We start from the raw sequence: 27,229 nt of genomic DNA, 5'->3' as shown, positions 1-27,229 counted from the left end.
AAAGCATTTTGAAGTCAGCTGGATATAAAATTCACGATGTCTAAATAGATTTTTTTTCCCCCTTCAAACACTGTTTTACCTGCTTTTCCCTTTGCGCCCACCCTGGTGCAGAATAGCTATGTTTTATGTATTCTGCTGGGAGTGGAGGTAAAAGATTTCACAGATAAAAAGGTTGTTATATTGTGCTGAAAAACAGAAGGAAAGAAACAGGAAGAAAGAGAAAGAAAGAAAGAAAGAAAGAAAGAAAGAAAGAAAGAAAGAAAGAAAGAAAGAAAGAAATCTAAACAAATGGATTATGAAAGTAATTAAAATAGCTTTAACGGCATCCAATCATGTAGAATCTATGTGTTGTCTCTGTTTAAGGATATTGTTGTTCACATGAAATTTCTTTTCTAGCTTATTACATAATATTTCTTCAGCATAACGATTATAGCAAAAATTCAAATACTGTTAATTAAAAACAACACTATACAATCAGGTGTTAGTTTATTCTATAGATAGAAAAAATTAACATACAAAAGTGTGAGATACTTTGAGAAAAAAAGGTAGCGGTTTACTAGTCACCAATCATTGAAATAAATTCTTTTCATCTCCAGAAGCACAGTATTATTCCATAAATATGATTGTGTGTATTTTTATTAAGAGAAAAGAAATATTTAATAAAAATAGGTATGCACAGTAAAGATTCTAAAGGTGTTTTCTATGTATTTTCTCCTTTAAAACTTATGAATATATAATCTAGTGTGGTCTAGCACAAAATTGATTTAAACCAGTTTTCTCTGAACAAATGATAAAAAAGTACACTGAATGCCTATGCATACAAACATTAGTCCTTATTATTCACCAAGCCATGAATAACTACAGCAATCAATACTTTTTTTAAAAAAAATGGAATAACAATGCATTAATAAATAGTTAATGATTAGAATCCAGCTAACCATTTAGAAAGTGGACAATTCTAAATAAAATTTAAAAACAATAATTATCTAGAAGAGCTATTCTATACCACAAGTTGTAGAGATCTCTACCAACAAAGATGATTTTTTAAAAATATTCAGTAAATTCACACATGATACTACTAAGGATAGCTACTACCCATGTAAACTATATATTAGTTCTTGTATGGTAAGTAGTCAACTAAGGGGAAATATAGGAAGAAGGTAAATACCATGTCCTGTACATGGGATTTCCATAAGTTAACTACTATTACCCTGTTTCCCTGAAAATACGACCCACCCTGAAAGCAAGTCCTATCTTGATTTTTACACGTGCACCCAATATAAGCCCTACACCCAAAATAAGCCCTAATTAAGATCCCATCTATTCCAGAGTGCATGGGTAAAAATTAAGCTAGGGTGGGGATGAGGCTGTGTGGAGCTGCCCTACTACTCATTTTTGGACTGTTGTAGCCAGGCCTTAAACACCCTGACACTTGCATCGCTGGCCCATTTCTTCTGCATCTGGTAAGGCTGGCAAGGCTTTCCTGAAGGCCTCTATAGCCGATAACAAAGCTCCAGATCGATCTGGAGCTCTTTTATTGGCTGCAGAGGCCTTCAGGAAATCCTTGCCAGCCACAGAAGAAGCAAAAAGAAGGCCAGGGGTGATGCACACACATGAGGTTAGTCTGTGTTGGTGTCATCCCCCCAAAATAAGACCTGGTGCCTTTTTTTTTGGTGGCAAAAAAAAATATAAGACAGGGTTTTATTTTCGGGGAAACACAGTATGGAATTTACAAGACGTGCATATGATGTATTATACAATTGATATGGCAGTACATGATCCATGAGCAGACACAGAGCTATGGATGAAAGTGTGCCAGAAGCACTCAAAAGTAGCTATGAGCAACTTCTGAGTGACTCCTTGGGATGCAGTTAACCTCTGTTTGAGAGAACTGAATACAACCTTAGCAAAGAAACATTAAATATGCCATTTATGTAATTGTAATGTGTAGCGCATGGAAAAATCAGAGAACTAACATCGGCAATAACAGTCCAGGCAGCATCCTGATCTTTGTTCAACAGATCAGTGTTTTAGCGATCTTTGTACAGGTGGTGAAAACTATATCATTAGCAGGTATCAGACCTTGGTCAATGTTGTTTGAGCCAGAAGCTAAATAGGCCTGATTAGTACATGGAGGGAAGACTTTCAGAGAGAACCAGGGCTTTAATTTAGATTGGAAGAAGGCAGTGGCAAACCATGTTTGTGATACTGCCTGAAAACCTGCACAGACACAAGAGTGAGAAAAACACCCAGGCATGCAGCCGTAAAAGTAAGGAAGCAAGAGAAGGGTAGTTTCTTCATCTTCTGGTCCCTATCTCTATATCTCACTTGTACATGGTATTAATACTCAGCAAGTGATCCAGGAATAGAGTACAGGCTCAAGTTAACACTGTCAGGATTAGCAGTTGTTGCACTTCTTCTAACTCCAACAACAAATCCTCAGATCCATCAGTTGCTAAGTATTGTAGAAGGATACTCAAAAGAGATTCTAATCCATTCCTGGGAACTAAGGATATCCTTTTAGCAATTCTTAAGAGCAATCAAAGCAAGCATTTTGATGGTTAGGCTGTGCATTTCTCAACTAGCAACCATTTTTCTCCTCCTCAAGTTCCTTTTCTCCTGCCTTTTAACTTAACTTCATTTTAACTTTCTTTTCTCCTTCCTGCCCCTTCCTGCATTGTTCTTCTATGTTTCCTATCCATTTAAAAGCAAACAAAAGAATAGAAATTGATTCATGAATGAGCGTATGGGAAAACAGGGTGTTTTGCACCCTATGTTTTTGCCATGAATGTTTTAAATACCTGGCAATGTTTTTTTTTTCAAGGAATAGAAAATCTCATATCTTATTGAAGGCTGCATTGGTTCCCCCCCCCCCCTAAATTCAACTGTCCTCTCACATTTTATTCTAATGAATACTTGCCTACAATAAGCTGGGAAGAACTTTAAAAAGATTATCATCCATTCTACTTTGAAAAAAATCTATGCAGCTGAATATGGAAGGAACATAGCAGCCTAGGGAATTTTCCAGTTTATTTTAACCTTGGGTGATAACATAACATCAGGTAAAATAAGATCCTAAATGAAGTCTTAGGAGCCTGTTTTTGTATTTTGGCCTCTCTTTAGAGGATAGTAATTGATTTTAAGCCACCACACTTTTAGTATGCAACCATTATTATGAGAAATTATATGTCTGTTTTTTACTTCCAGAATTTACAATGCAATGCTAAATATGTCTACTTCAAAATTAACCTCACAAGAGTTCAAAGGAACTTACTTCCAAGTAAATGAGCAAAGAATTATAGCTTACTTAGAAATCATTGCTGCAATTACAGTACTGCTGACCATAGTAGATTTATCATAATAGGAATCTTAGGAGATTAGAAGTCTAGAGTTGAAAAGCTTTTTAAATGTGCTAGAGAAAAGCAACATATCTCCTCGTGTGGATGACATTTCTCTGTATTGATCAAAAGACCTAAATCAATTCATCCATACAGTATTTTTTCACTATCATAATACTAAAGTATCCCAGAAAAAGCAGTGTAGCTTGAACCATCAACATACATTAGAGTCCCAGCCATAGGTTAGCAGTTTATAACTACAGTTCAGCCTTTCTTTCCTTTCCTTTCAATTTTCTTTGCAATTTCACCATTCTCTGCCGAGATTTACCAATCAGCTTTAGCTTTTGTAGATTAGGATCAATAATTTGAACATATATGTAGTATGCAGAAGATGAACTAAGTATCTTAGGTAGCTCCACCTCTGTACATAGCTCAAATTAAAAATTAGTGTGGCTGTATTTTGAGAAAAATAGTGAAAATGTCACTATTTTTCTGAAAATACAATCACACTAATTGAGGAAGTTCCTCTGTTGTAAAAGTTATGTTAATAAAAGTTTTTTTTTCATTTTTCCTATATGAAATTGTGCTCTTTCTACCCTCAGAATGGAATTAATCATAAAGATAAAGTTATTCATTACATGAATGAATCCTAATTGATTAAAAAATTTCAAATAACAAACATTAATTTTATTCTCTCCAATCTGCTAAATCTGCTAAAGCATGTAAACCTTAATACTTAGAAGCGGTGGTGGGATTCAAGTAATTTAACAATCGGTTCTCTGCCCTAATGATTTCTTCCAACAACCAGTTTGCCAAACTGCTCAGAAAGTTAACAACCGGTTCTCCCGAAGTGGTGCGAACTGGCTGAATCCCACCACTGCTTATAAGGAATATCCACAGGAGATTCCAAATTAGATCAATAAAAAAGTTTTGACTTCTTTTTCATATGTAGTTTTACAATGGGGTGTACAACCAGCAATAATTAGACACAAATGAAGACAAATATCTGCGGGGGCCGCGGTGTGGCTCAGGCTGTAAGAAGCCTGTTATTAAACACAGCTGCCTGCAATTACTGCAGGTTCAAGCCCCACCAGGTCCAAGGTTGACTCAGCCTTCCATCCTTTATAAGGTAGGTAAAATGAGGACCCAGATTGTTGGGGGGGCAATAAGTTGACTTTGTAAATATACAAATAGAATGAGACTATTGCCTTACACACTCTAAGCCGCCCTGAGTCTTCGAAGAAGGGCGGGATATAAATGTAAACAAAAAAAAAAAGGTATTTTATGATATATAGACTATACTATTTTTGTAATCACTGCAGAATAGGATCCTACAAAAATAAAACGGGTTTCAGGATTCAATCAGACAATGGCCAAGCTGGAAAAAAGCCCCACCCCCTACATGCATCCTTCTCCCTGCGCATGAGCATGCACCCCCGCCCCCACGCATGCTCACGCCCCGATGTGCCCCCCCCCACATGAGCAGCAGAGGTCGGAAGACCAGCTGGCCGGCTGGAGGCATGCATGCATGCACAGTACTGCTGAACTGCTGTACTGGGTCAGGACTCCACCAACTTCCTGACCTTCGAACCTTCCGCCGCGAGCTTAAAACACATCTATTTATTTGTGCAGAACTGGACTAGAATTTTAATTTCACATTTAATTTTAATGGGGTTTGTATCATTTTAATTGTAATTTTAAATTTCGGCCTATTTAAATAAGTTTTTTAATTTAGTGTTTTTACCTTGTATTATATTTGGATTTTTATTGGGCTGTAAACCGCCCTGAGTCCTTCGGGAGATAGGGCGGTATAAAAATTTGATTAAATAAATAAATAAATAAATAACGTCTTGCATGCCCACAGAGATGGCGCTTCATGAACCTATTCGTGCCATAGGTTCGCCATCACTGCCATAAATGATGGGAAAAAAGCTAAAACAAAACAAAACAAAAACATACCCCATTCAAATAAATATCTCTGTAAGAAATTTAAAGTTTTCGAAAGGAGAAGAAAAAAGCTTGTGCTTATTAAATGATGTCCCTGCTGTTCCTTCTGCTCAAAATTCTCTATATGGCTTGCAGGGGATTTCAAGGAGTTCTTCTTCCCTAGTAGTAAGGCCACAAATTGAACCTGGGACTTTTTTACACAAAGCTCACTGTATTCTTTACCACTGAGTTATTTCTTGAGTACCTTGGCCTCTGCAGAATTATTGAAAATCCAGGGTTTTCTTTCCAGGCAGAAAAAAAAGAAGGAAACAATAGGATAGTATGTATGTGGGCTGGGGGAAGAAACAATCCTGAGGAGAAACTCATGGGGAGAATTTTTGGTCTATCAAACACACTCCCCTAAAAAGAGATAATCTTTTTCTACAAATGCAACTTACTTAATGGGTTCAATTTAACAAGGTTATTGTGTATGCTCTTTGTTCTTAAGTAATTTATATAATGTATTTTTCTATACTGAGATTCCATTTTTTTTAATAAAAACCATTTCCAAAGCATTGATACTGATAATTTCTTTCAGAAATCATACTTTTGATATCAATTTTCTAAGTAAATAATCCCTTCCGCCCATTTTCCTTTTTTCTTATTTGAAGGTCAAAGGATGACATATGGTGTAAGTGTAAGAGTTAACTCTAATTTGGCAAAAAAAAAAAACTTTTCTAAAAAATATATATATCCCAAATTCTACATCCATTTGTGAAATAGAAAAATACCTGCAACATAATAAAAGGCACAACTATATATGCAATATTTATTTATTTATTTATTTTGTCACAACAGTATATATAAGCATAAGCATGAAAATAACTATATAATATATAAGCATATAGATAAGCATAAGTATGTAATAACTATATTAATTGGATATAATGAAAGGAAACAATAGGACAGGAACGGTAGGCACGTTTGTGCTCTTATGCACGTCCCTTACAGACCTCTTAGGAATAGGGTGAGGTCAATAGTAGACGGTTTTTGGTTAAATCTTTGGGGATTTTGAGAAGAGACCACAGAGTCAGGTAGTGCATTCCAGGCATTAACAACTCTGTTACAGAAGTCATATTTTCTGCAATCAAGATTGAAGCGGTTAACATTAAGTTTAAATCTATTGTTTGCTCTTGTATTGTTGTGATTGAAGCTGAAGTAGTCTTCAACAGGAAGATATCTAATTCATATTTCTATGAATGCCTCATATATATTTTTTGCCCTCCCTATATACTTATAAAAAGACCCTATGGTAAGATGGAAAACATTCCTTTAAAAACTCCTAAGGGAAAAGTTTTCTAGAGACTTTGAAATCCTTACTATTTCTGGTTGCTTTAGAGATTTGTAACATCAGCTCTCCATGGCTGTCTCTGAGCAAGGTGAAAAAAGAGAAGAAAAGAAAAGAAAAATACCCCCTAGATGTATTTCTAAGATTTTCTATTATGCTTCACAGGCTTCTTATGGGCTCAATAGTATTGTGGAAATCAAGAGGGATTTTTCTTATTATCTTTCTTATTTTGATTTTTGTTTTCTCATTCCACCAAAACGCAGGGAGGGAACACACTTTCAGGAGCTTGGGCGGTCATTAGCAATTTAAACTTATATAGTGCTGACAGAATGGAAAGAGAATTAATTAATATACATTAAAGTAATGGAATTACCTATGGAAATCCATTTCACTGCTCGGAGTTTCTCAGATAAACAGCATACTAGAATCTTACAGCCAAAGGACTGGCTGTTTAATAAAAATCAACACATATCGTGAATTCAGAAAATGTCTCCTGCGGAGAGAAGTGCTCTTTCTATCAGCAGGAAGCTTTTGATGCACAGGAGATTTTCCTCTAGCTGAAAGAGGGAGGTGATGATCTTTATCAATTCCTCCTCCCCCCCACACCCACACCCACACCCGCAATTCCCTATCTCCCACCCAAGATCTTTTCCAAAGGACCAGGGGAATCTTGTAGAGCAACAGATGAATTGCAAAGCAAGGCAGAATCAGCAAAGAGAATGCCTTTTGTTTTCTCACCATGTGCTCCTGCCGCACAGAACTTGGACATACGCTCTGTGGCAGATTGAAACTATGGATTGGGACCATAACATTTAACTTCCCTCCCTGTTAAAACAGCCAGTCACAAGGCTTCAATGGCAGCAGCAGCCAGAACTGATACTATTTCCCTCTCTATCCTATTTAGTAGCGTAACAACGTTGTCCATAGGGTCGCGATGAGTCAGACACGACTTTGCAACTAACAACAACAACAACTATAGAACTAAAGTCTCTAAGACAAATTTCAGGTGATGCCTAATGAACAACTTGTCACTTCGTATTTTCTTTTTAAAAAAATGAATTAGGAAAAAAACAATCATGGACACCTAAGTATTTAGTATCTATTGGCAATTTCACAAGAAGAGTACATCCCTGTTGGTTCAGCTATATCCTTCCCTAGTATTTTTATTTAATGATTTAAAATATGTAAAAGATTGTCCTCACAATCTGTGACTCTGGTGGCAAGAAAGGCAAAATATAAAAACAATACAAAAACCAAATTCTCAACAAAATAAAAAATGTAATGAATACTTAATAGAGGTAGGCAATAAAAGCATTCATATACTTAGAACAGAACACTGAACATCAGAGTTCCTGATGTTCCTTGGAAGGCTCCTTGGAGGTCTTCTAGTCCAACTTCCTGCTCAAGCCAGAGATTCCATATCATTTCAGACAAATGGCTGTCCAGCTTCTTCTTAAAAGGCTCCAGTGATGGACCACTTGTAACATCAGAAGGCAAGCTGGGTCACTGTCAGGAAATTTCTCCTTAGTTCTAGGTTGCTTCTCTCCTTGTTTAGTTTCCATCCATTGTTTCTTGACTTGCCTTCTGTTGCTTTGGAAAATAAGTTGACTCTCTCTTCTTTGTGGCAGCCCCTCAAATATTGGAACACTACTGTCATGTCACCCCTAGTCTTTTTTACTAGACTAGACATACCCATTTCCTGCAACTATTCTTCATATGTTTTAGCCTCTAGCCCCCTAATCATCTTTGTTGTTCTTCTCTGCACTCTTTATGATGCACTCATACATCACACAATCCTGGCCTAACGTAGAAATGCCAGGATTTTGTGGCTTTGCTGAAGATCAGCTAGATCAAGCTATCCTAAAGGACCAGCACAACCACAGAGAAAAGCCTAGGTCCCATTAGCAGGCACTGAGAGGGGAGAGGACCTGGAGCATGCAACCTTGTGGGATGGATAAAGATAATTGGGGAGATTCAGCCCCACAGTTTGTTTGTTTATTAATATATTAGCCAGGGATGCATTACTCAGATAAAGAAATGATTAATACAATTCTAGCCCTATTTACTTATTTACTGACTGTACCTAACTCTAGTTCTGTTGCTTGTCCCTTTGATTTTTCATCAGTAAAGTTCTTCTTAGCATTATCTTGTTTCTTTGTATAACACCTTTATTCCAAGGCGGTAAAGAAAGATATTTTAGAGCAGATGTCTCCAACCTTGGCAACTGTAAGACTTGTGGACTTCAACTCCCAGAATTCCTCAGCCAGCAAAGCTTTTTATGGGAATTGAAGTCCACAAGTCTTAAAGTTGCCAAGGTTGGAGACCCCTGTTTTAGAGTTTGAGACTTGGATCACATTAATATGTGAATAACACTCAACTCTAAGTTTCTCTTTCAACCGATGCGTGTTGAAATTTGCAGGCCCTAAAGCCTTGTTAGGATGTAGTAAAAAACTTAGTATGAGCGAACATCCTCAGCCTAGACTTATCAAGCCTAGACTTGTCAAGAAGAGGTGCTATTGATAAGCAAACAATCTAATTCAGGAGTAGTTATATAATTACTGTGTATGAAGCAATAAGTTCTCTGAATAATCAAGTAGAAAGCAAGGACGTTGTTGAGAATTGTATTGCTTCTAGATCAAATTACAGGAACAGTCAGTTGAATCTTTGTCCATGTTCAATCAGAGTGCCAGCTGAAGCTTACTATTTCTTGGAAAAAAGATTTGGCCAGAGCGATCTGTATTTAATAAGTTATTCTTGTAATATATGACTGTAATTGTAACAATGCAAATTATGATATGTATGGGTATGTAGCTGTATTGTATCTGTACTGCTGCTATGGAGCGAAGAATTTGCAGTAAGAATAGAATGTGGCCCCTAGTAGAGTTCTTTCAGAAGCTTGTTTTCTTCATAACATTATTCCAGCTTTTGGACAATATTACCAGCTTCCTGAATTGAACTGAACTGAAATACTTCGGCCACTTAATGAGAAGGAAGGACTCACTGGAGAAGATTCCTAATGCTGGGAAAGATTGAGGGCAAAAGAAGAAAGGGACAGCAAAGAATAAGGTGGCTGGATGGAGTCACTGAAGCAGTCGGCGTGAGCTTAAATGGTCTCTGGGAGATGATAGAGATCAGGAAGGTCTGGAGGAAAGTTGTCCATGGGGTCCTGATGGGTTGGACATGACTTTGCAACTAACAACACCAGCTTCCTGTTAATTTTTAGACTCATTTTTTGTAGCTGGCTTTTTTTTTAAGAATTCAAAATGATTAAGGTCCAGAAGAGTTTACATACTTTCTCCCCTTGTGTCAATCCTTCTTGAATTGGTACTTACAATAAAAGACTGGTTGCAAAGTCTTTTAAAAAAGTATAATCAGCGCTTATTTATGGCACAGTTTTTTCAGCAGCAACCTGATTGTAGAAATCCACCCCAAGGAAATGAAATTAGCTCCATTCTTGTTCTTTTAGTTGGCCATAAAGATGGTTTTCCCATATTGGGACCAGGGGTGAAATCTAAAATTTGTTACTACCGGTTCTGTGGGCGTGGCTTGGTGGGGGGTTCTGACAACCAGGCAACTCTGCTGGGATCGCCAGAGGAGCCTTTTAAAAGCATTTTTTCTACAACCTCTTTGGCCGAAGAGGTTGTAGAAAAAATGCTTTTAAAGGGTTCTGGCAATCCCAGCTGAGTTGCCAGATCGTCTGAACCCTTTAAAAGCATTTTTACAGCCTCTTCGGCTGAAAAGGTTGTAGAAAAAATGCTTTTAAAGGGTTCTGGTGATCCCAGCTGAGCCGCGTGATCATCAGAGGCTTTTTTTTTTACTTTTAAAAGCATTTTTTCGGCAGAAGAAAAAATGCTTTTAAAAGTAAAAAAACAATCTCTGATGATTGCGCTCCTCAGCTGGGCATGGTGGGGCAGAGATTTTTGCTACCGGTTCTCCAAACCACCCACTGTCATTGCTGAACCGGGAGCATTTCACCCCTGATTGGAACCTGTTGTAGCTATTAAACTACCTATAGATATTATTGTATGGTTTTTACTTCTCAGTGGTTGTACAATACGTTTTTATATTTTTTAATGAATTGGGCAAAATCATCTTGTTTGTGAAATTGGACAGCTCTGATGACAGAGAACTGAACATTCACAGCCTGGAAGATAGTTAATGTGAGGGGGCAGAGGAGGACCCAAGAATTATCTAGGAAATTATAGGCAAATTGGAAGACATGGGTAATTTTTTAAAAAATGAAAGAGCTATCTTTTTATGAATTGCTAAAAATAAAATTAGTGCAAAATGATGCATGCTTGAGCAAAAAAAATCTCTAATTTTATATACAGACTGACAGAGACTTTGTCTCAAACTACTCAAGAAAAAAATCTTGCCTAATCAATCAGTCAATGAAAATGTCAAATATATAATACTCTTAAATTATTATATTGTATATCTGTATCTAGAGCAGGGGTCTCCAACCTTGGAGGAAAGCTGGCTGAGGAACTCTGGGAGTTGAAGTCCACAAGTCTTAAAGGGACCAAGGTTGGAGACCCCTGATCTAGAGCATACAGGTTTTGTTTCCCCGTTCAAAAAAGGTATAAGGCTGCTAGAAAAATATATAGAGACACTTATTACAATTACCAGGATGACAAAGTTCTTTGTCATGAGAAAAAGCTGGAAAGTTTGGGATTCTTTTGTTTGGAAAGAAAGTGATAGAAGGAAAATATGATTGAGATACATAAAATTATCCAGGCCATGGAAATAATGAAAGGGAAAAGAATTATTTTGTTGGGGGGTGTCCCTCTCAAAACATTAAGACTAGGGGTCATACAATTAACATAATTGGAAAATTTAAAACCAACAAAAGAAAATACTTCTTGAACATATTATATAATGGCAGTCACCATTTTGGATGGCTTTAAAATGAGATGGATACATTCATGGAAGACAATCTACTAAGAGCTATTAGCCTTAGAGACTCAATCTTACCCTAGTTTGGTAATAGTATGCTTCCAAAATGAGTTGCCTTAGAATTGCTTATGAGCACTTAGAGGCATCCGTTTGACCACTGTAAGAAATATAAATTATCATGGGTCTTATCAGCCTACTCATTCTTTTATTGAAATCCTGATTCTATTTGCATTTATTGGATAATTTATCCTGCTGAATTTAAATAGATATACGTCTTAGTAATCATAGGGCTGTATCAGGACAAGTAACAGATGGAGTTCAATGGGCTTAACCTAGACCTAGCTTCATTTTATGGGGGGGAGGGTGAGCTCAAATATTGTCACATTTAATTCATGTAATCATGTGACAAGTATGCCTTGAAATGGCAGTCAATATAAAATGCAGTGTGCCGTGTGTTAACTAGCTCTAGGCTCCAAGAGCACATTTTACCTTTGCTGGAAACCCTGAATTGGGAATGGGGTTGCCACGGTCAACCCTCTGCAGCCAACTTATCATGGCCAACTCACTGCAGGACAACTTGCTGTGGGACAACTCACTGAGGGACAATTTAACAATTCTATTTAATTATTTAAAATAGAAATTATTTTAATTTTTGCCATTCACATTTCATTCTGTCCCTCCTTTTGCATCCTTTCTTTAATGATTATATTCCACCATTTCTTTGGTATTAGTGTAACTCTTGTCCTGCACCAAGTTGGCCATGGCAAGTTGGCTGTGGTGAGTTGACTGTGGCAAATTGCCATAGAACCCTGGTTCGGCCACCAATAGAGACTCATCTCTTAAATTCCAAATATTTGGCACTGAAGTTCTTGCAGGCCCACCAGTTCAACTAGAATCATCCTGTCCAATATGTGCATTCTAAGAGAAACTCTTTTGATTCCTTATCTCCACGAAATCAGGGTGGTCCTTCTACAATGGACTACCTTTCTCTTGGAAATTCAACTGACTCTGACCTTGAAGCAGTTTAAGGCAGAGCAATTATGCAGGGCTTTTAAAAATCAGTCATTAAATGCCCCCATCTTAGGAATTTGATGTGGGTGTTAGTCCCTTTTTAGATAAATTGTTGCTTTTGATTATTAGTCTTACTATATCATGAAGTTTTTATTATTTCCCTATAAAGCTTTTTATACTTCTTTTCTTGTGTACCTGTTTTATGACTGCAGCATCACAGACAATTCAGTAAATAAATACTTAAATAATATGAAATTATTAATTAAATCACAATAAAAAATATCAACAGCTTTCAAGTAATTTTTCATATTTTTCATTTTTCCTCTGGTCTTGTCCATTAGGGAAGTAGTGTGTCGCAGCTCTATTTATTTTTTTTCAATTTTATTTATTTCTTTATTTAATCATATTTTTATACCGCCCTATCTCCCAAGGGACTCAGGGCGGTTTACAGCCAAGTAAAAGATAAACATAAATACAAGTTAAAACCCCAATTTAAAAAACTTATTAAATACAAGGGTCTCAGGGTTTAAAGTGAATCAAAATAAAACAAAAGTGTTAACCAAAAATATGATTAAGAACCAGAAAGAAAAACTAGAGGAAATAACAGGATTTGAAATTGTAAAAAAGGTTAAATATTTAGGAGTCTTTCTTACTTCATCAAATGGAAAATTGTATAAGAATAATTATGATGTGTTATGGAAAAAAATTCAGAAGGAAATGAATACCTGGAAAAAATTACAATTATCTTTGTTAGGGAGAATAGCAGCTATAAAAATGAATGTTTTGCCTAAATTCTTGTTCTTGTTTCAGATGATACCAATAATTAAGAAAGATAAAAATTTGGATGAATGGCAGATTGGAATTAATAAATTTATATGGGAAGGAAAAAGCGAGAGTCAAAATGAAAATAATGCAAGATACACGGGAAAGAGGAGGATTAAAAATGCCTAATTTAAAACTGTATTATGAAGCAGTTGTTCTTTCGGTAATAAGTGATTGGTTTAATTTGACGGAGGAAAGGATTTTGAATATAGAAGGTTATGATTTATTATATGGTTGGCATGCATATTTATTGTATGATAAGAAAGTAGATAAAGCTTTTAAGAATCATGTGTTGAGAATTTCTCTTCTGCGTGTCTGGAAAAAATATTATTATAAGTTAAATTACAAAATTCCTATATGGGTATGTCCTCGGCACGCAGTAGAGAATATAAATATAGAACAGGAACAAGAAATGATTACTTATAAAGATCTTTTATACAATGAGAGGGGAAATTTACAATTAAAATCTTTGGATACATTAAAAGAAGAAGGGAGGAATTATACTTGGTTTCAATATGGACAGTTAAAGGCTAGATGGAAAGAAGATCAGAAAATAGGTATCATTCAAAATGAAGAAAATTTGGTTAAACAAATTAGAAATCAAACTCAGGGGCATATAAAGAGATTGTATACTGTGTTGATAGAAATAGATTCTGAAAGAGATTTAATAAAGGATTGTATGATAAAATGGGCACAGAATATTCAAGAACCAATAATGTTGGAAACATGGGAAAAATTTGGTTAGAAATGTTAAATTTACGCAAGCGCAGAATTTAAGGGAAAAATTTTTATAAGATGTTTTATAGATGGCATTTAGATCCTAAGAAATTATCATGTATGTATCCAGATATGCAAGCGAAATGTTGGAGATGTAATTGTGATGATGCTACATATTTTCATGTATGGTGGACTTGTAAGAAAATTAAGTCTTTCTGGATAAGAATCTGGTGGATTATGCAGAATGTTCTGAAGAAGAAGATAAAGTTCCTACCGCAATTTTTCCTTTTGGGAATAACAACGGACTGTACAGTGATTGAGACTAAGTTGATTTTGAACTTAATAACAGCAGCAAGACTGTTGATTGGACAATATTGGAAGAAAAAAGAATTACCCACAATAGAAGAATGGATATTGAAAGTTTCCAATTTGGCTGAGATGGCTAAAATCTCAGCCTTCTTGAAAGACAGTACTCAAGAAAAATATTTAAATGAATGGAAGAACTGGATTGATTATATTCAAAATAGATATCAGATTAAGAAATTTCGGATTGCTTTTGAATGAAGGATGTTATTTTGATTTTAATGGAAGAAGTCAGGTTATGTGAGAGAAAGATTATAATTGTGTTAGATTTTAAAAATTTAATGTATGACTGTTTTGTTTAATGAACTATACCTTGTGTTTGCTCCGGGAAGTCCGGGGGGGGAGGGGGGTTTTGGAGGGAGGGGGGAGGGGGAAAAATTTAATTGTTGTAAAACTTTTTCAATAAAAAAAACAACTTATTAAATACGGCCGAATATTAAAACCACAATAAAATAGTAAAACCCCATTAAAACCAGATTTAAAATTTAAAATTCTAGTCCAGTCCTGCGCAGATAAAAAGATGTGTCTTAAGCTCATGGCGAAAGGTTCGAAGGTCAGGAAGTTGGCGAAGTCCTGGGGGAAATTCATTCCAGAGGGTGGGAGCCCCCACAGAAAAGGCCCTTCCCCTGGGCGTCGCCAGCCAGCACTGCCTGGCTGACGGCACCCTGAGGAGTCCCTCCCTGTGAGAGCGTACGGGTCGGTGGGAGGCAATCGGTGGCAGTAGATGGTCCCGTAAGTATCCCGGCCCAATTTTGACCTTAACATGCCATTCAAAGGCCAAAATATACTCTCAACAGGGAATAATATACATCTACCTTAAGCTCCTTAGAAGCAGGATCCTGCTCCCAAAAGGATACATAGAAATCAGAATCTAAGGGTGAAATCCATTGATATCTGTCCATCTGACAAAATTACACTGTTGGAAGAATGGACTTCCTCTCTCCTCTCCTGTGTGTTATCAAATCCACTCTAACATTTGGAGGAATCAATGAATATTAAACAGACAAGAAGTTGGTTTATATGACATTAACTATCAATGCAACCCAGTCTTGATAGCATTATTTAATTATAAAACTCATCAAATGATATGGAGCATATTAAACCCCTCCCTTAGAGCTTTCTGCACACAACCTTTTATTGCTGTATTTAGCTATTGGATAGTACCTGTGACATCATGGTGTATGGTATAAATTACATCACAGCTCTGCTAAAGAAAATAAAAATAGTCCAAGGCTAACAATCACTGCATCAACACTTTCAACATTTCCATAACATTTTAAATATGTGCTTCTCTAAAATTATATCACTTTTGCCCTCTTTTTGGGGGGAAAAAGGAATAGCATGTTCTTTTGCCATAGCAATATAATTCATATTGGGGAAGTAGCTTTCATTGTCCCCAAAGAAGTCCTCAAAAAAACAGATTTAGATATCAATATATTATTGATATGTATTCAACACATGCACCATTGTGGAAGGCTTAAATTCCAAGCAAAAAAGATTTGTGGCAGAGCATATGACCTTCTCCCCACTGCAATGGCCATCCCCTAATTAGGCAATGCATCTGATAGTCATTAACAGGAATGAGATAATGAATCACTTTCTCTCTTCTTTGTTAATTTGCTGTAACCAAGCGGCTAATGGATGTCAGAGCTGAGTGATTGCACTGATTATGGTGATTTATAGTTGCAACAAAACAATTTAAAACCATTCTGATTATTCATGTTAAAGATACTGTATGTTTTGTTTACTAAATATTTTACATCCCTTTCCCTGCCCCTTCTTGATTTCTACCCGGAGAAGTTTGTCTAAAAGATATAAAAAGTTTCTGCCTTTTAGAATGGATATTGTTTCAGAAAGACATATTTTATTTTGTTTGTACAATTTTTACCCAGTAGAAATGAAAAGCCTTAGGGTGGAAAGAAAACTTCAGTGATGCCTAGTTCAAAAGGAGGCTGGAATAAGAGGAAATAAGACAAACTTCAAGCCACTTACCTTGGGGCTCTCAGTCCCTTCCTCATCCGTTGCAGACACATCAGTAGCCAGTATCTCCGCTTTGATGATACGCAGAGCCCTAAGAATCCAGCTGTGTTGTCGTTTGATTTGTTTCTGTAGTTCCTTCCACTGACTCGCAATCATCTGCAGCATGTCCTTCAGTCCTTCTCCAAAAAACGAGAGAAAGAAATTAAGTCACACGTTCAACGTTATCATTTGAAGAACCTCATTTGTTAAAGGCAAGGATTCTTAGGGGGGGAAAAAATCCTTTCGCCTTAAATATTCTGGCATTCTCTACAGAGACATCAGATCAGGAATTCTAACAAACTGGCACTGCAAACAATGAGATAGGATCAAAACACGACATATAGACAGCAGTGACTGAAGTCAGCAAAGTAAAATAATATTTAATCTCAGATTCATATAGAACAGTAAAAAAAATACCATTCTATTGTCTGCTGTTTACAGATATTAAACAACAGTTATTTGTTGTTGCTCATCTTTAAGGACAAATAATTACTTATATGGTCAGTTTATGAAACCATGGTATGGTTTTACAAGCTCCAGAAATTTCTGCAGGTCAACTGGACTTGGAGGGTGGTGTTATTTTAGGTTCTAGATAGGCAGGTTAATAAGTTACAAAATACAAATGAAACAAAGAAAAATCTTCTAGATCCTTTGTTTTATTGCGAAAAAAACAAAAGAAAAAATCAGCCAAAGTAATGCTAGCGATTTTTAGCAATACAGAGTGTTTTGATTAAATCCAGACCGTGAAAAACTATGACAAAAAATTCCTGATTTATCCAGGCTTATATTGAAAATTGCATGCACAATTGTCCAAAATCATCACTCCTAATATTTCTTAATACATACTTTAAAATTACAGTAAGAATTAGTTTAAATAGCAAAGGAGCTTCATCAGTGCAATTATTCATGCTAACTATATTAAAGCATATCTATGTATAGATATAAAATCCTAATTTATCATCTTAATGACATTTCCATAGCACTTACATCAAAGAACATGTCAACATGAAGTTTTCAGTGATGTAATTTCAATTGAAAGTCAGCTCAACAGCAAGACCAAAATAAAATGAGCAGACTATTTGCTAGCAGTATTTCATTTTATAAGTATCACAGCATTGTATGCAGCATATGAAACATTTATAAATCTTGAAGGTCAAAGTGATAATGTAAATATTAATAATACATAAGGAAGCGAATATATGCAGTAATTTACAGCAATGCTTCTTTATTCTTTAATAGTCTGGAGACATAAAGACTTGCAATATTTCAGAAGAATCTACCTGATTTGTGAGATACTATGAGATCGAGAAGTTGACATCCTTCTTCTGTAACAGCTTCCTTTAATGCACAGTGGCTGTCTACATTCAGTTTAAAACTCTGCAAAAAGAAATGGAGATGTTTTTATATTTAAGTATGAAATGGTATAGATACATTTTTAATATAAAGCAGGTGTGCTAAAATATTTGTTTCTGTTATCAAGAACCACCATGCTATATATCCAATATCCAAATTAATTTTCAATACTAAAAGCTATTGATATTTTGGAATTGAATTGAAAATGTTTCCATTAAATTACTGAAGTGCATCTGGTTGAAACAGCTGACAAATCTAGAAATTCATTAGTTTTTATGAAAAACCAGAGCCCTAGGCTACCTCTGGAATAATAGTGTCCTATAAAATTTACTGTTGCAGCTATCTTTTTCAGATGTATTTCAAATACTGGTGAAAGGACAAATTAAAGAAATGCATGCAGTACAGTATATATTAAAATGTATTAATACAGAATATTGAAACCAATCAATGTAATTAATCTGCTGCAACTTCTTTTTCTTCATACTATAATTGTTGATTTGTGTAAGTTCTCTATTGTGTTTACTTATAAAGTAACTAAGATTGCTCTTTTGCAAAAGCAGTCTTCAACTATTGTATTTATTCTGGGAAATACTAAATTACATTTTTTATAATCACCCATAGCAACACAATGAACTGCAAAAATTCTGTGCAAATGTCTACTTATGTAGTCTAAATTTAATCTCTGCAAGTAAGACCTTCTACTTTTATTTGATTTTGTGTTTTTTTAAAAAAATACAAGCAGAATACAATTTACTTATTTTTATAAATTTACAGTACTCAGTCAAGGAAATAATGTAGACCCCTATTCCTTTATCTACTAAGCTTTCCTCATAATCTGTTAAAACGTTAGGCCCAACAAAGCCTCTCTCTAAAGCCACTTATGATTACAAATGTACTTCAAGCAATTTCATTTTTTTTCTAATTACTCTGCCCATGTCTTCAGGAACACCCCTTTTCTTGTGCTATAGATTGAGAAAGCTTAAATGTTCAGGATTCTTTTCTTGATTCTAAGGAACAAACCTGAATATGCTATTAAAAATAGGACAAAGAAAGAGCAGAAGTTGGTCCTAGATCTCTGATTGCCATTAGTCAATAACTAACTGCATCTTTAAAAAGTCTATGGTATCATTCTGTACTCTTGGCGAGAAACCTTTCCAAAAGATGATTTCCAATTGGTAACCAATATGCTGTAATTAATGTGTATAGTAATGAATTTTGTGAGTAGTCAAATAAGTTGCAAAGAAAAATATGCCAATACATACAAGAGCCATATGTCAGCAGCTGCAAATATGCTGGGAAATTAGACGGAACAGAATGGTACATGACTATATTTGTCAGTTATAAATGGTTCCACTGAATCTCACCTTCCGAATTCATCCATGACATTTGAGATAATAAAGTATACCTTTAAAATATATAATGTGGGGAAAGGTCCTGGAGTTGTACCTTTATAATGTACCATTATAAAATGTATAATTTTGACTGTAACTTACAGTCCCTTTAGCCTGAATTGCCCTATAATTACTCTTTCTCACAGCTCTTTATATTCCATGGTTTAGTTCTTTATATTCCAGATCAGTTCTTGTGTTGTCCCCCCGCCATTCCTGTTTGTATATGAAGAAGCCAAAACTAATGCTTGATACTGGTAAATCAGACAATCAGAAATAGGATATTTCTTATGATGGTCTACTTCCTGTCAAATCTATTTCTTGCACATTTCCAATAGTGTCTAATTACTTTTCATTATTATTCATTTATCAATTTGTGCCACCCAGTTACTCTGGACAACTTACAATATAAAAGCAAAGTAAAATAAAATAATAAAACAACATTAAAGTAAGTAACGAACAGGAATTAAGAAAACAGTAGCTTGGACAACTCACATCCAAACATATACAACACATATCAAAACTCTTGTGGAAGAGAATTCCATATACCCTACAACAAAGCCTTGGAGAACCCACTGTCTTTAAGGCCCTCCATAATGTCATCAAGATGGGAACTATCCAGATCTCAGGGAGGGACTTATTCTAGAGGACAGGCAGTATGACAGAGAAGGTGCATTTAATGAGTTCCAAAAGATGACATGGTTTAATCTGGGAGACCCAAAGTGTGCTGACTCTGTCTATCAGTTAGACAGAAACCACAAGAGGTAAGTGATTCCTCAGATAACTAGGCTTCATGCCATAGATGCTTTATAGGTGATAATTAGCAAATAAAAAGGAGGTCATCCACCTTACCTGGTTATAATTTGACTTAAAGTAGGTCCTATATCCAAACTGTTAAGAAAGCAGATACTTCAACTAAGAGTGCAACTGCACTTCACTTCATGCTCAATGGCATTTTAAGGAACCCAGTCATTATTATCAGGAGTGAAATCTAAAAATTTTCCCTACCGGTTCTGTGGGTGTGGCTTAATTGGTAGGCGTGGCTTGGTGGTCAGATGATTGGGTGGGCGTGGCCAATAACAATAAAATAATAAAATAATAAAACAACATTAAAGTAAGTAACGAACAGGAATTAAGAAAACAGTAGCTTGGACAACTCACATCCAAACATATACAACACATATCAAAACTCTTGTGGAAGAGAATTCCATATACCCTACAACAAAGCCTTGGAGAACCCACTGTCTTTAAGGCCCTCCATAATGTCATCAAGATGGGAACTATCCAGATCTCAGGGAGGGACTTATTCTAGAGGACAGGCAGTATGACAGAGAAGGTGCATTTAATGAGTTCCAAAAGATGACATGGTTTAATCTGGGAGACCCAAAGTGTGCTGACTCTGTCTATCAGTTAGACAGAAACCACAAGAGGTAAGTGATTCCTCAGATAACTAGGCTTCATGCCATAGATGCTTTATAGGTGATAATTAGCAAATAAAAAGGAGGTCATCCACCTTACCTGGTTATAATTTGACTTAAAGTAGGTCCTATATCCAAACTGTTAAGAAAGCAGATACTTCAACTAAGAGTGCAACTGCACTTCACTTCATGCTCAATGGCATTTTAAGGAACCCAGTCATTATTATCAGGAGTGAAATCTAAAAATTTTCCCTACCGGTTCTGTGGGTGTGGCTTAATTGGTAGGCGTGGCTTGGTGGTCAGATGATTGGGTGGGCGTGGCCAATAACAATAAATAATAAAAATAATAAACAAAGTATACAAAACAATAAGAGGTACCAAAAATCAACTTTCACACTTTATGCACACACAACACAACTGACTCACACACAATGTAAAAGCAGCTGCACTTCACCCAAAATGGCCCCTGCAACAAGCAGGAACCTCACACTTTCACATTTTACACACACACAACACACACACACACACAAAATGCCATATACAGCTGTGAGATTTTGTGTGTTTGTGTAGTTAGAGTGAAACACTACAGAAACACACCAAATTTCAGAAAGCTGCACAAATATTTTACTTTATTATTTTATTTATTTATTTTTTTAGATCAGGGGTCTCCAACCTTAGTAACTTTAAGGTTTCAACTCCCAGAATTCCTCAGCCAGGAAAGCAGGCAGTCAGTTGCTAGCTGATGCAACTGATTACAGTAGCTGAATTAAAGCATGTAAAGTAAAACAGCCCGAAAGGAGCAGTAATTATAGGTAAGTGAGGAGGGGCATTGGGTGGGCATGGGTGGCGGCTCTAGTAAGTGGGGGCTGTTAAAAATGATTTTAAAAGCCTGTGAGATCAGGAAACTCATCTGGGATCGCCAGAGGAAAAAAAGATGTTAAAAGCTCCTCTGATGATCTTAGCTGAAGTTCCCTCATAGTAGCCCAGAACCTCTTAAAATAATTGTTTTAACAAGTTCTTTGGCTGAAGAGCTTGTAGAAAACATGTTTTTAAAGGTTCTGGTGATGAGGAACTCATCTGGGATTGCCAGAGGAGCCTTTTAAAGCCTTTTTTTTCAACCTCTTCGGCCAAAGAGGTTATTAAAAAAAAGAGTTTAAAGGCTCTGATGATCTCAGCTGAGCCGCGGGATCCTCAAAGGCTTTTTTTTTTTTACTTTTAAAGGCATGTTTTCGGCTGAAGAAAAGCTGCTTTTAAAAGTAAAAAGAAAACAACTTCTGCTGATGATGTGGCTCAGCAGAGGCAGGGGGCGGGATCAGGGATTTTTGCTACCAGTCCTCCGAATCACCAGCCGCCATCGCTACCGGATCGGAAGAGCCGGTCCGAACCTGGAGCATTTCACCCCTGATTATTATGAAGTCACATCAGTCTTTCTCCACAAAGGAAGGCAGGATTCAACTTAGAACTAGGATTACACTCATAGTTGTTACAATGAACTAAAAATAATCATAACATATTTGAGTTAACAATTGACTGTACCATAAAGAAAGAACTATAAACTTAAATGTGGATGTGATAAATGTAAAACAGAAATGTAAAGTTGGAAGATGTTACATTGATGTTACAGGTGGCTGAGTGGCTAAGACGCAGTGCTTGTTGGTCAGAAAGATTGGCAGTTCGGTGGTTCAAATCCCTAGTATAGGTCTCCTGCATGAGCAGGGATTTGGAATAGATGACCTCCAAGGTCCCTTCCAACTCTGTTTCTGTTAAGTTTAGACCGGGAACCAGTTTGGTTAAAACTCTTGGCTAGAAGCTATGGAATATAAATTCTAATTAGCCTTGAGAATGAACCAACTGTATGATTTGAGGCGAATCACCACCTTTCAGCCTTAGAAAGAAAGCAATAGCAATCCATTTCTTAAAAATCTTGCCAAGAAAAGTACAAGTCCATGTATTCACCAGGACACCAGTTATAAATTGCAAATATTACCAATACTGGTGGTTGGCTCTCAGTTGCCACATTGATTAAGTAAATTATGCAGCATGAAACTGTTACCGTTGTTGATGTGCCATGAGCTCCACATTTAGATATGACTTAGTGAATAGTTAAAATAGTTTGTGATGGAAAATGACCACATTGGTGGCATTTTATGAGAATTTCATTACAGGTAATTTGTGTTTTGTAGAAACCACATTATGATTTAATTTAGATCATCGTAACATGAATGCTTGCATAAATAAATCATATTTAACATAACATAACATAACATCAGAGTTGGAAGGGACCTTGGAGGCCTTCTAGTCCAACCACCTGCCCAGGCTGGAAACCCTACACCATCTCAGTTTTCTTTTGTAATGGTTTAAGGCATAGCCATTAAAATGCTTCCATGTAAAATGACATGAACATACAAGAGAGAAGCTACATTCAGAAAGGTCATTTTCATATAGCTTAATCCCAAAAAATGACTTGATGTATTATAGACATTGGAATCAACTGCCCAATAAGTTTCAAGTTGTTTGTCACAGCATTGCTCAGTTAAATGAAATATTAGAGGATATCTATCTCTGTTCAACACAAGTCTACCATGCTGGAAGGTGAGGAGGACTTTCTTTGCAGAGCTTCATTTTATGGAAGTTTATTAATAAATATTTTATGTATTCTTACATACGCCATATATTTTCCCTTAGCTCAACTGAAGAAACTAATAGATGAAAGGAAACATATAACAGAAGTTTTTTCCTGAATGCCATCACTCTGCTAAACAAATAATTCCTTCAACACTGTAATACTATTTACTAAATCTGCACTACTATTAATCTTCTCATTGTTCCCATCACCCATCTCCTTCCACTTATGATGTATGACTGTAACTTTGTTGCTTGTATCCTTACAATTTATATTGATATTGTTTCCTGATTGCTTATTTATAGCCTATGACTATCATTAAGTGTTGTAAGTGTTGTACCTTGATGAAGGTATCTTTTCTTTTATGTACACTGAGAGCATATGCACCAAGACAAATTCCTTGTGTGTCAAATCACACTTGGCCAATAAAAAATTCTATTCTATTCTATTCTATTCTATTCTATTCTATTCTATTCTATTCTATTCTATTCTATTCTAAAGAGGAAATTAGTTTTTCTACTGTTTGATGCATAAGAATAACAAAAGAGCTGTACTATATATCCTACTTTTAATAGTTCTTAGGAGTTAAACAAATAGAGATTTTCTTTAAAAATATATATCCAAAACTTTCTACTATTGACCTCACCCCATTCCTAGGGGCGTGCATAAGAGCACAAACGTGCCTACCGTTCCTGTCCTATTGTTTGCTTGTTTCTTTTTTTCTTCTTATGCTTATACTTCCTAATATTACCTCATATATATGTTTATATACTATATAATCTTTTTATGTGATGCTTATATATATTGTTGTGACAAAATAAATAAAATAAATAAAAATAAAAATAAAATAAAAGCTATTCCTTAAATATGTGCAGTACTATGTTTGTATTTTGTAGTACTGAATTTCTCACACAGAATGAAATAATGATTTTCTCTATTTTAGGAATTTAAGCTTTTTGCTTTTATAAATCAACTTATGTAATATATTTAAATAACTTTAATACTATTAAGCAAATCAAGCTGAAACCTCGATGAAAATTATCCCAAGCCAAAAATATAAATTAGATCAAGCATTCCCAAATAAGGGAAAAGCCTAGAGTCTTTGCGCAGCTACTTTTCTTAAAGCGTTACTTTCCGTGAAATCTTTTTTTTTTTGAGACTTCCTTTCATAGATGCAAGCTTGAACAAGCTCTGACAATATTTAATTTACTGTTTACTTAAAACAGGCTTGTGTTGAATAGTTTGTAATCATGCACTTCACAAGAGATGTACATGAAGGCGCCTCATATAGCAAAGAAAACCTAAAGGACCCCAGAGGAGTTTGGGTAATTTCATATAATTGAAGCAGAGCATTGATGCAGCTGGATGTGATGCTGCCTCAAGATGATGTAGATGTGTTTGATAGGAAAATTGGGAAAGATGAGATATTCTTCTTCATTAGAAAAAATAGACTTGCTGCCCTAGAAAAGATTCACTTAACATAACATATCAAGTACACAATGCAGCTTGATTTACAGGTGCACCTATTAACCAGTAATAATGTTGACTGAAGAAATAAAATATGATGAATAAAGATGGGCCAAAACTCTGGGGCTTGATTTGCAATTTTACAGTTGCACAAAATTCATTCTAATTTGCTGCAAAGCACATATAGCAAAATCTAGCAATAGATTAACCAATAACACATCGGTCTTAAGGGGGAAACTATTTTCACAACCTGCAAGTGTCACAGCAAACAAGAGCAAAATAGATGGTAGCTGTTTGCTATATTATTTTCGGTCAGGTATGTGTCCTTTTCTTCTTTAGTCATCAAAGCTGAGTTTATCACTTTCCAGAGAAATCTATCCAGACTGAACAGTGTTAGTATTTAGGGAACATCAGCTGAATGGCTAATGTATAGCAATTCTCCTTCTGGCCTTACTTTATACAACTGGTTCACCACTCTGGAACAAAATAATTAAATCATTTGTCCTCCACAGCATAGTTCTTCTTACATCCTTATAGTTGGTCCAAAGATAACAATCACCTTTCATAAGGACTAAACTATTACGTCATTTTAAACTGCTGTTGTAAATTTTCTATTGCCATTGTAACTTCTTTCAGTATTACAAAACAAAGGCAATAGTCACCAGGGCATTAAGGATGAGGTTCTGTGGAGGACAGGTGCATGGTTTCCCATGTATTATCAGCTTTTAAAAGATGACCCAAATGTCCAATAAATTATTGGAATATCCAACCCCAGCAATTTAATAGAACACATTGCTAAAGATAGACGTGATTGCCTTTGCTGTACATCTTCAATGGGTGCATCCATGTAGCAGTGATAAGCTAATTGTTTCCTCTGATGAACTAGCTGAGAATGAAGCTGACTAAAGATATTCCTGTTTAGCTTTCGATCCATTTCTTAGTTTTGGCAATGATACTGGTCACATAGAGTTACCATTGAACCTGGTTGTAGATTCTTCTGGTTCTTTTCCACTCTTAGCTATATTGGGGGAGGGGAGTACCAATTGGGGGAGGGCAGTACCAATTGGGCGAGGGGAGCACCAAGAAGGGCCTCTGGTGGCTCAGCAGACTAAGACAGTCTGTTATTAACACAGCTGCTTGCAATTACTGCAATTCAAGTCCCACCAGGCCCAAGGTTGACTCAGCCTTCCATCCTTTATAAGGTAGGTAAAATGAGGACCCAGATTGTTGGGGCAATAAAAAGTTGACTTTGTATATAATATACAAATGGATGAAGACTATTGCTTAACACAATGTAAGTCGCCCTGAGTCTTCGGAGAAGGGCGGGATATAAATTCAAATAAAAAAAATTATATTCCTTGTATGAATGGGTCTTTCTATGGACATATAGTTTCCAGTTATAGCCCTTGTCTGTGAGTCATCATCTTCTTTTGGATTTGGATTTGCCAATCTTATATAAAACAGTAGATAGTTTTACCTTTCTTGTTGTCATTTGAATCCAAAGGAAAAATTCATGGAATTCTTGTCAATTTTTACCCAGCATTTGGGAGTTTCACTATTTGGGAGTTTCACAGTCATCCTCTGAACTGAAAGGTCATTTAATCTTTCCACTGCTACATTGGTAGGGTAGTTTTCGAAAAGGAAACAAAACGTCTGCTCTTTGACCAGTCCTCTCTGATTTTAGTCTAGAGTCCAGCCGTGGTTTTTTTTTATACAAAAATTTTGTTTTGTATAAAAAGTTTTACATTTTGAAGAGCACAGTCAGGCCAGCAGTCCAAGACAAAATGGTTATAGGAGATGCTGATCAGTGATAGCAAAGGGGAGGCAGGCCCTACCCCAGAACATTAACTAATACAGCGGTAGTCAATCTTTTTATACCTACCACCCATTTTTGTATCTCTGTTAGTAGTAAAATTTTCTAACTGCCCACCAGTTCCACAGTAAGGGTGATTTATAAAGTAGATTTGTGGGGGGGGCGCCAGCTTCCAGCTCTGCTTGTCTGTTACAGCTGGGTGGTGTGGGGGGAGATGTGAGAGCTATTCTGGGACGAGGCTCTTTTGTTTGTGGTCGCACTATAGCACCATTTAGTTTCACTTACGTAACATGAACTAAACTTATGTGCGGGTGATACAAATAATATATTTTCAGAAATTTAAATTGTCACAGGGAATTTTATGAAAACCTAATGAAAATGTTTTTAAATAATGCTATAAAAATTTTTTTAAAAAGTCAATTAAATTAAAAGGAAACAAAACGTCTGCTCTTTGACCAGTCCTCTCTGATTTTAGTCTAGAGTCCAGCCGTGGTTTTTTTTTATACAAAAATTTTGTTTTGTATAAAAAGTTTTACATTTTGAAGAGCACAGTCAGGCCAGCAGTCCAAGACAAAATGGTTATAGGAGATGCTGATCAGTGATAGCAAAGGGGAGGCAGGCCCTACCCCAGAACATTAACTAATACAGCGGTAGTCAATCTTTTTATACCTACCACCCATTTTTGTATCTCTGTTAGTAGTAAAATTTTCTAACTGCCCACCAGTTC

General features: G+C 35.9%; 1 protein-coding gene across 1 annotated transcript in view; it reads right to left on the bottom strand.

Moving 5' to 3' along the window:
• AKAP6 (A-kinase anchoring protein 6) overlaps positions 1–27,229 on the bottom strand; it is a 233,943-nt gene that overhangs the window by 156,765 nt on the left and 49,949 nt on the right. Inside the window, exons 5-6 of the mRNA XM_058162337.1 lie at positions 17,721–17,817; positions 16,414–16,577 (exon numbers count right to left, since the gene is read on the bottom strand). Coding sequence (XP_058018320.1) covers positions 16,414–16,577; positions 17,721–17,817 — 261 coding nt within the window. The remainder of the gene's footprint in view (positions 1–16,413; positions 16,578–17,720; positions 17,818–27,229) is intronic.

The sequence above is a fragment of the Ahaetulla prasina genome, chromosome 1, assembly GCF_028640845.1.
Source record: "Ahaetulla prasina isolate Xishuangbanna chromosome 1, ASM2864084v1, whole genome shotgun sequence".
Lineage (NCBI taxonomy): Eukaryota > Metazoa > Chordata > Lepidosauria > Squamata > Colubridae > Ahaetulla > Ahaetulla prasina.
The sequence above is the reverse complement of the archived record's forward strand: the minus strand, read 5'-3'. Positions and strand labels throughout refer to the sequence as shown.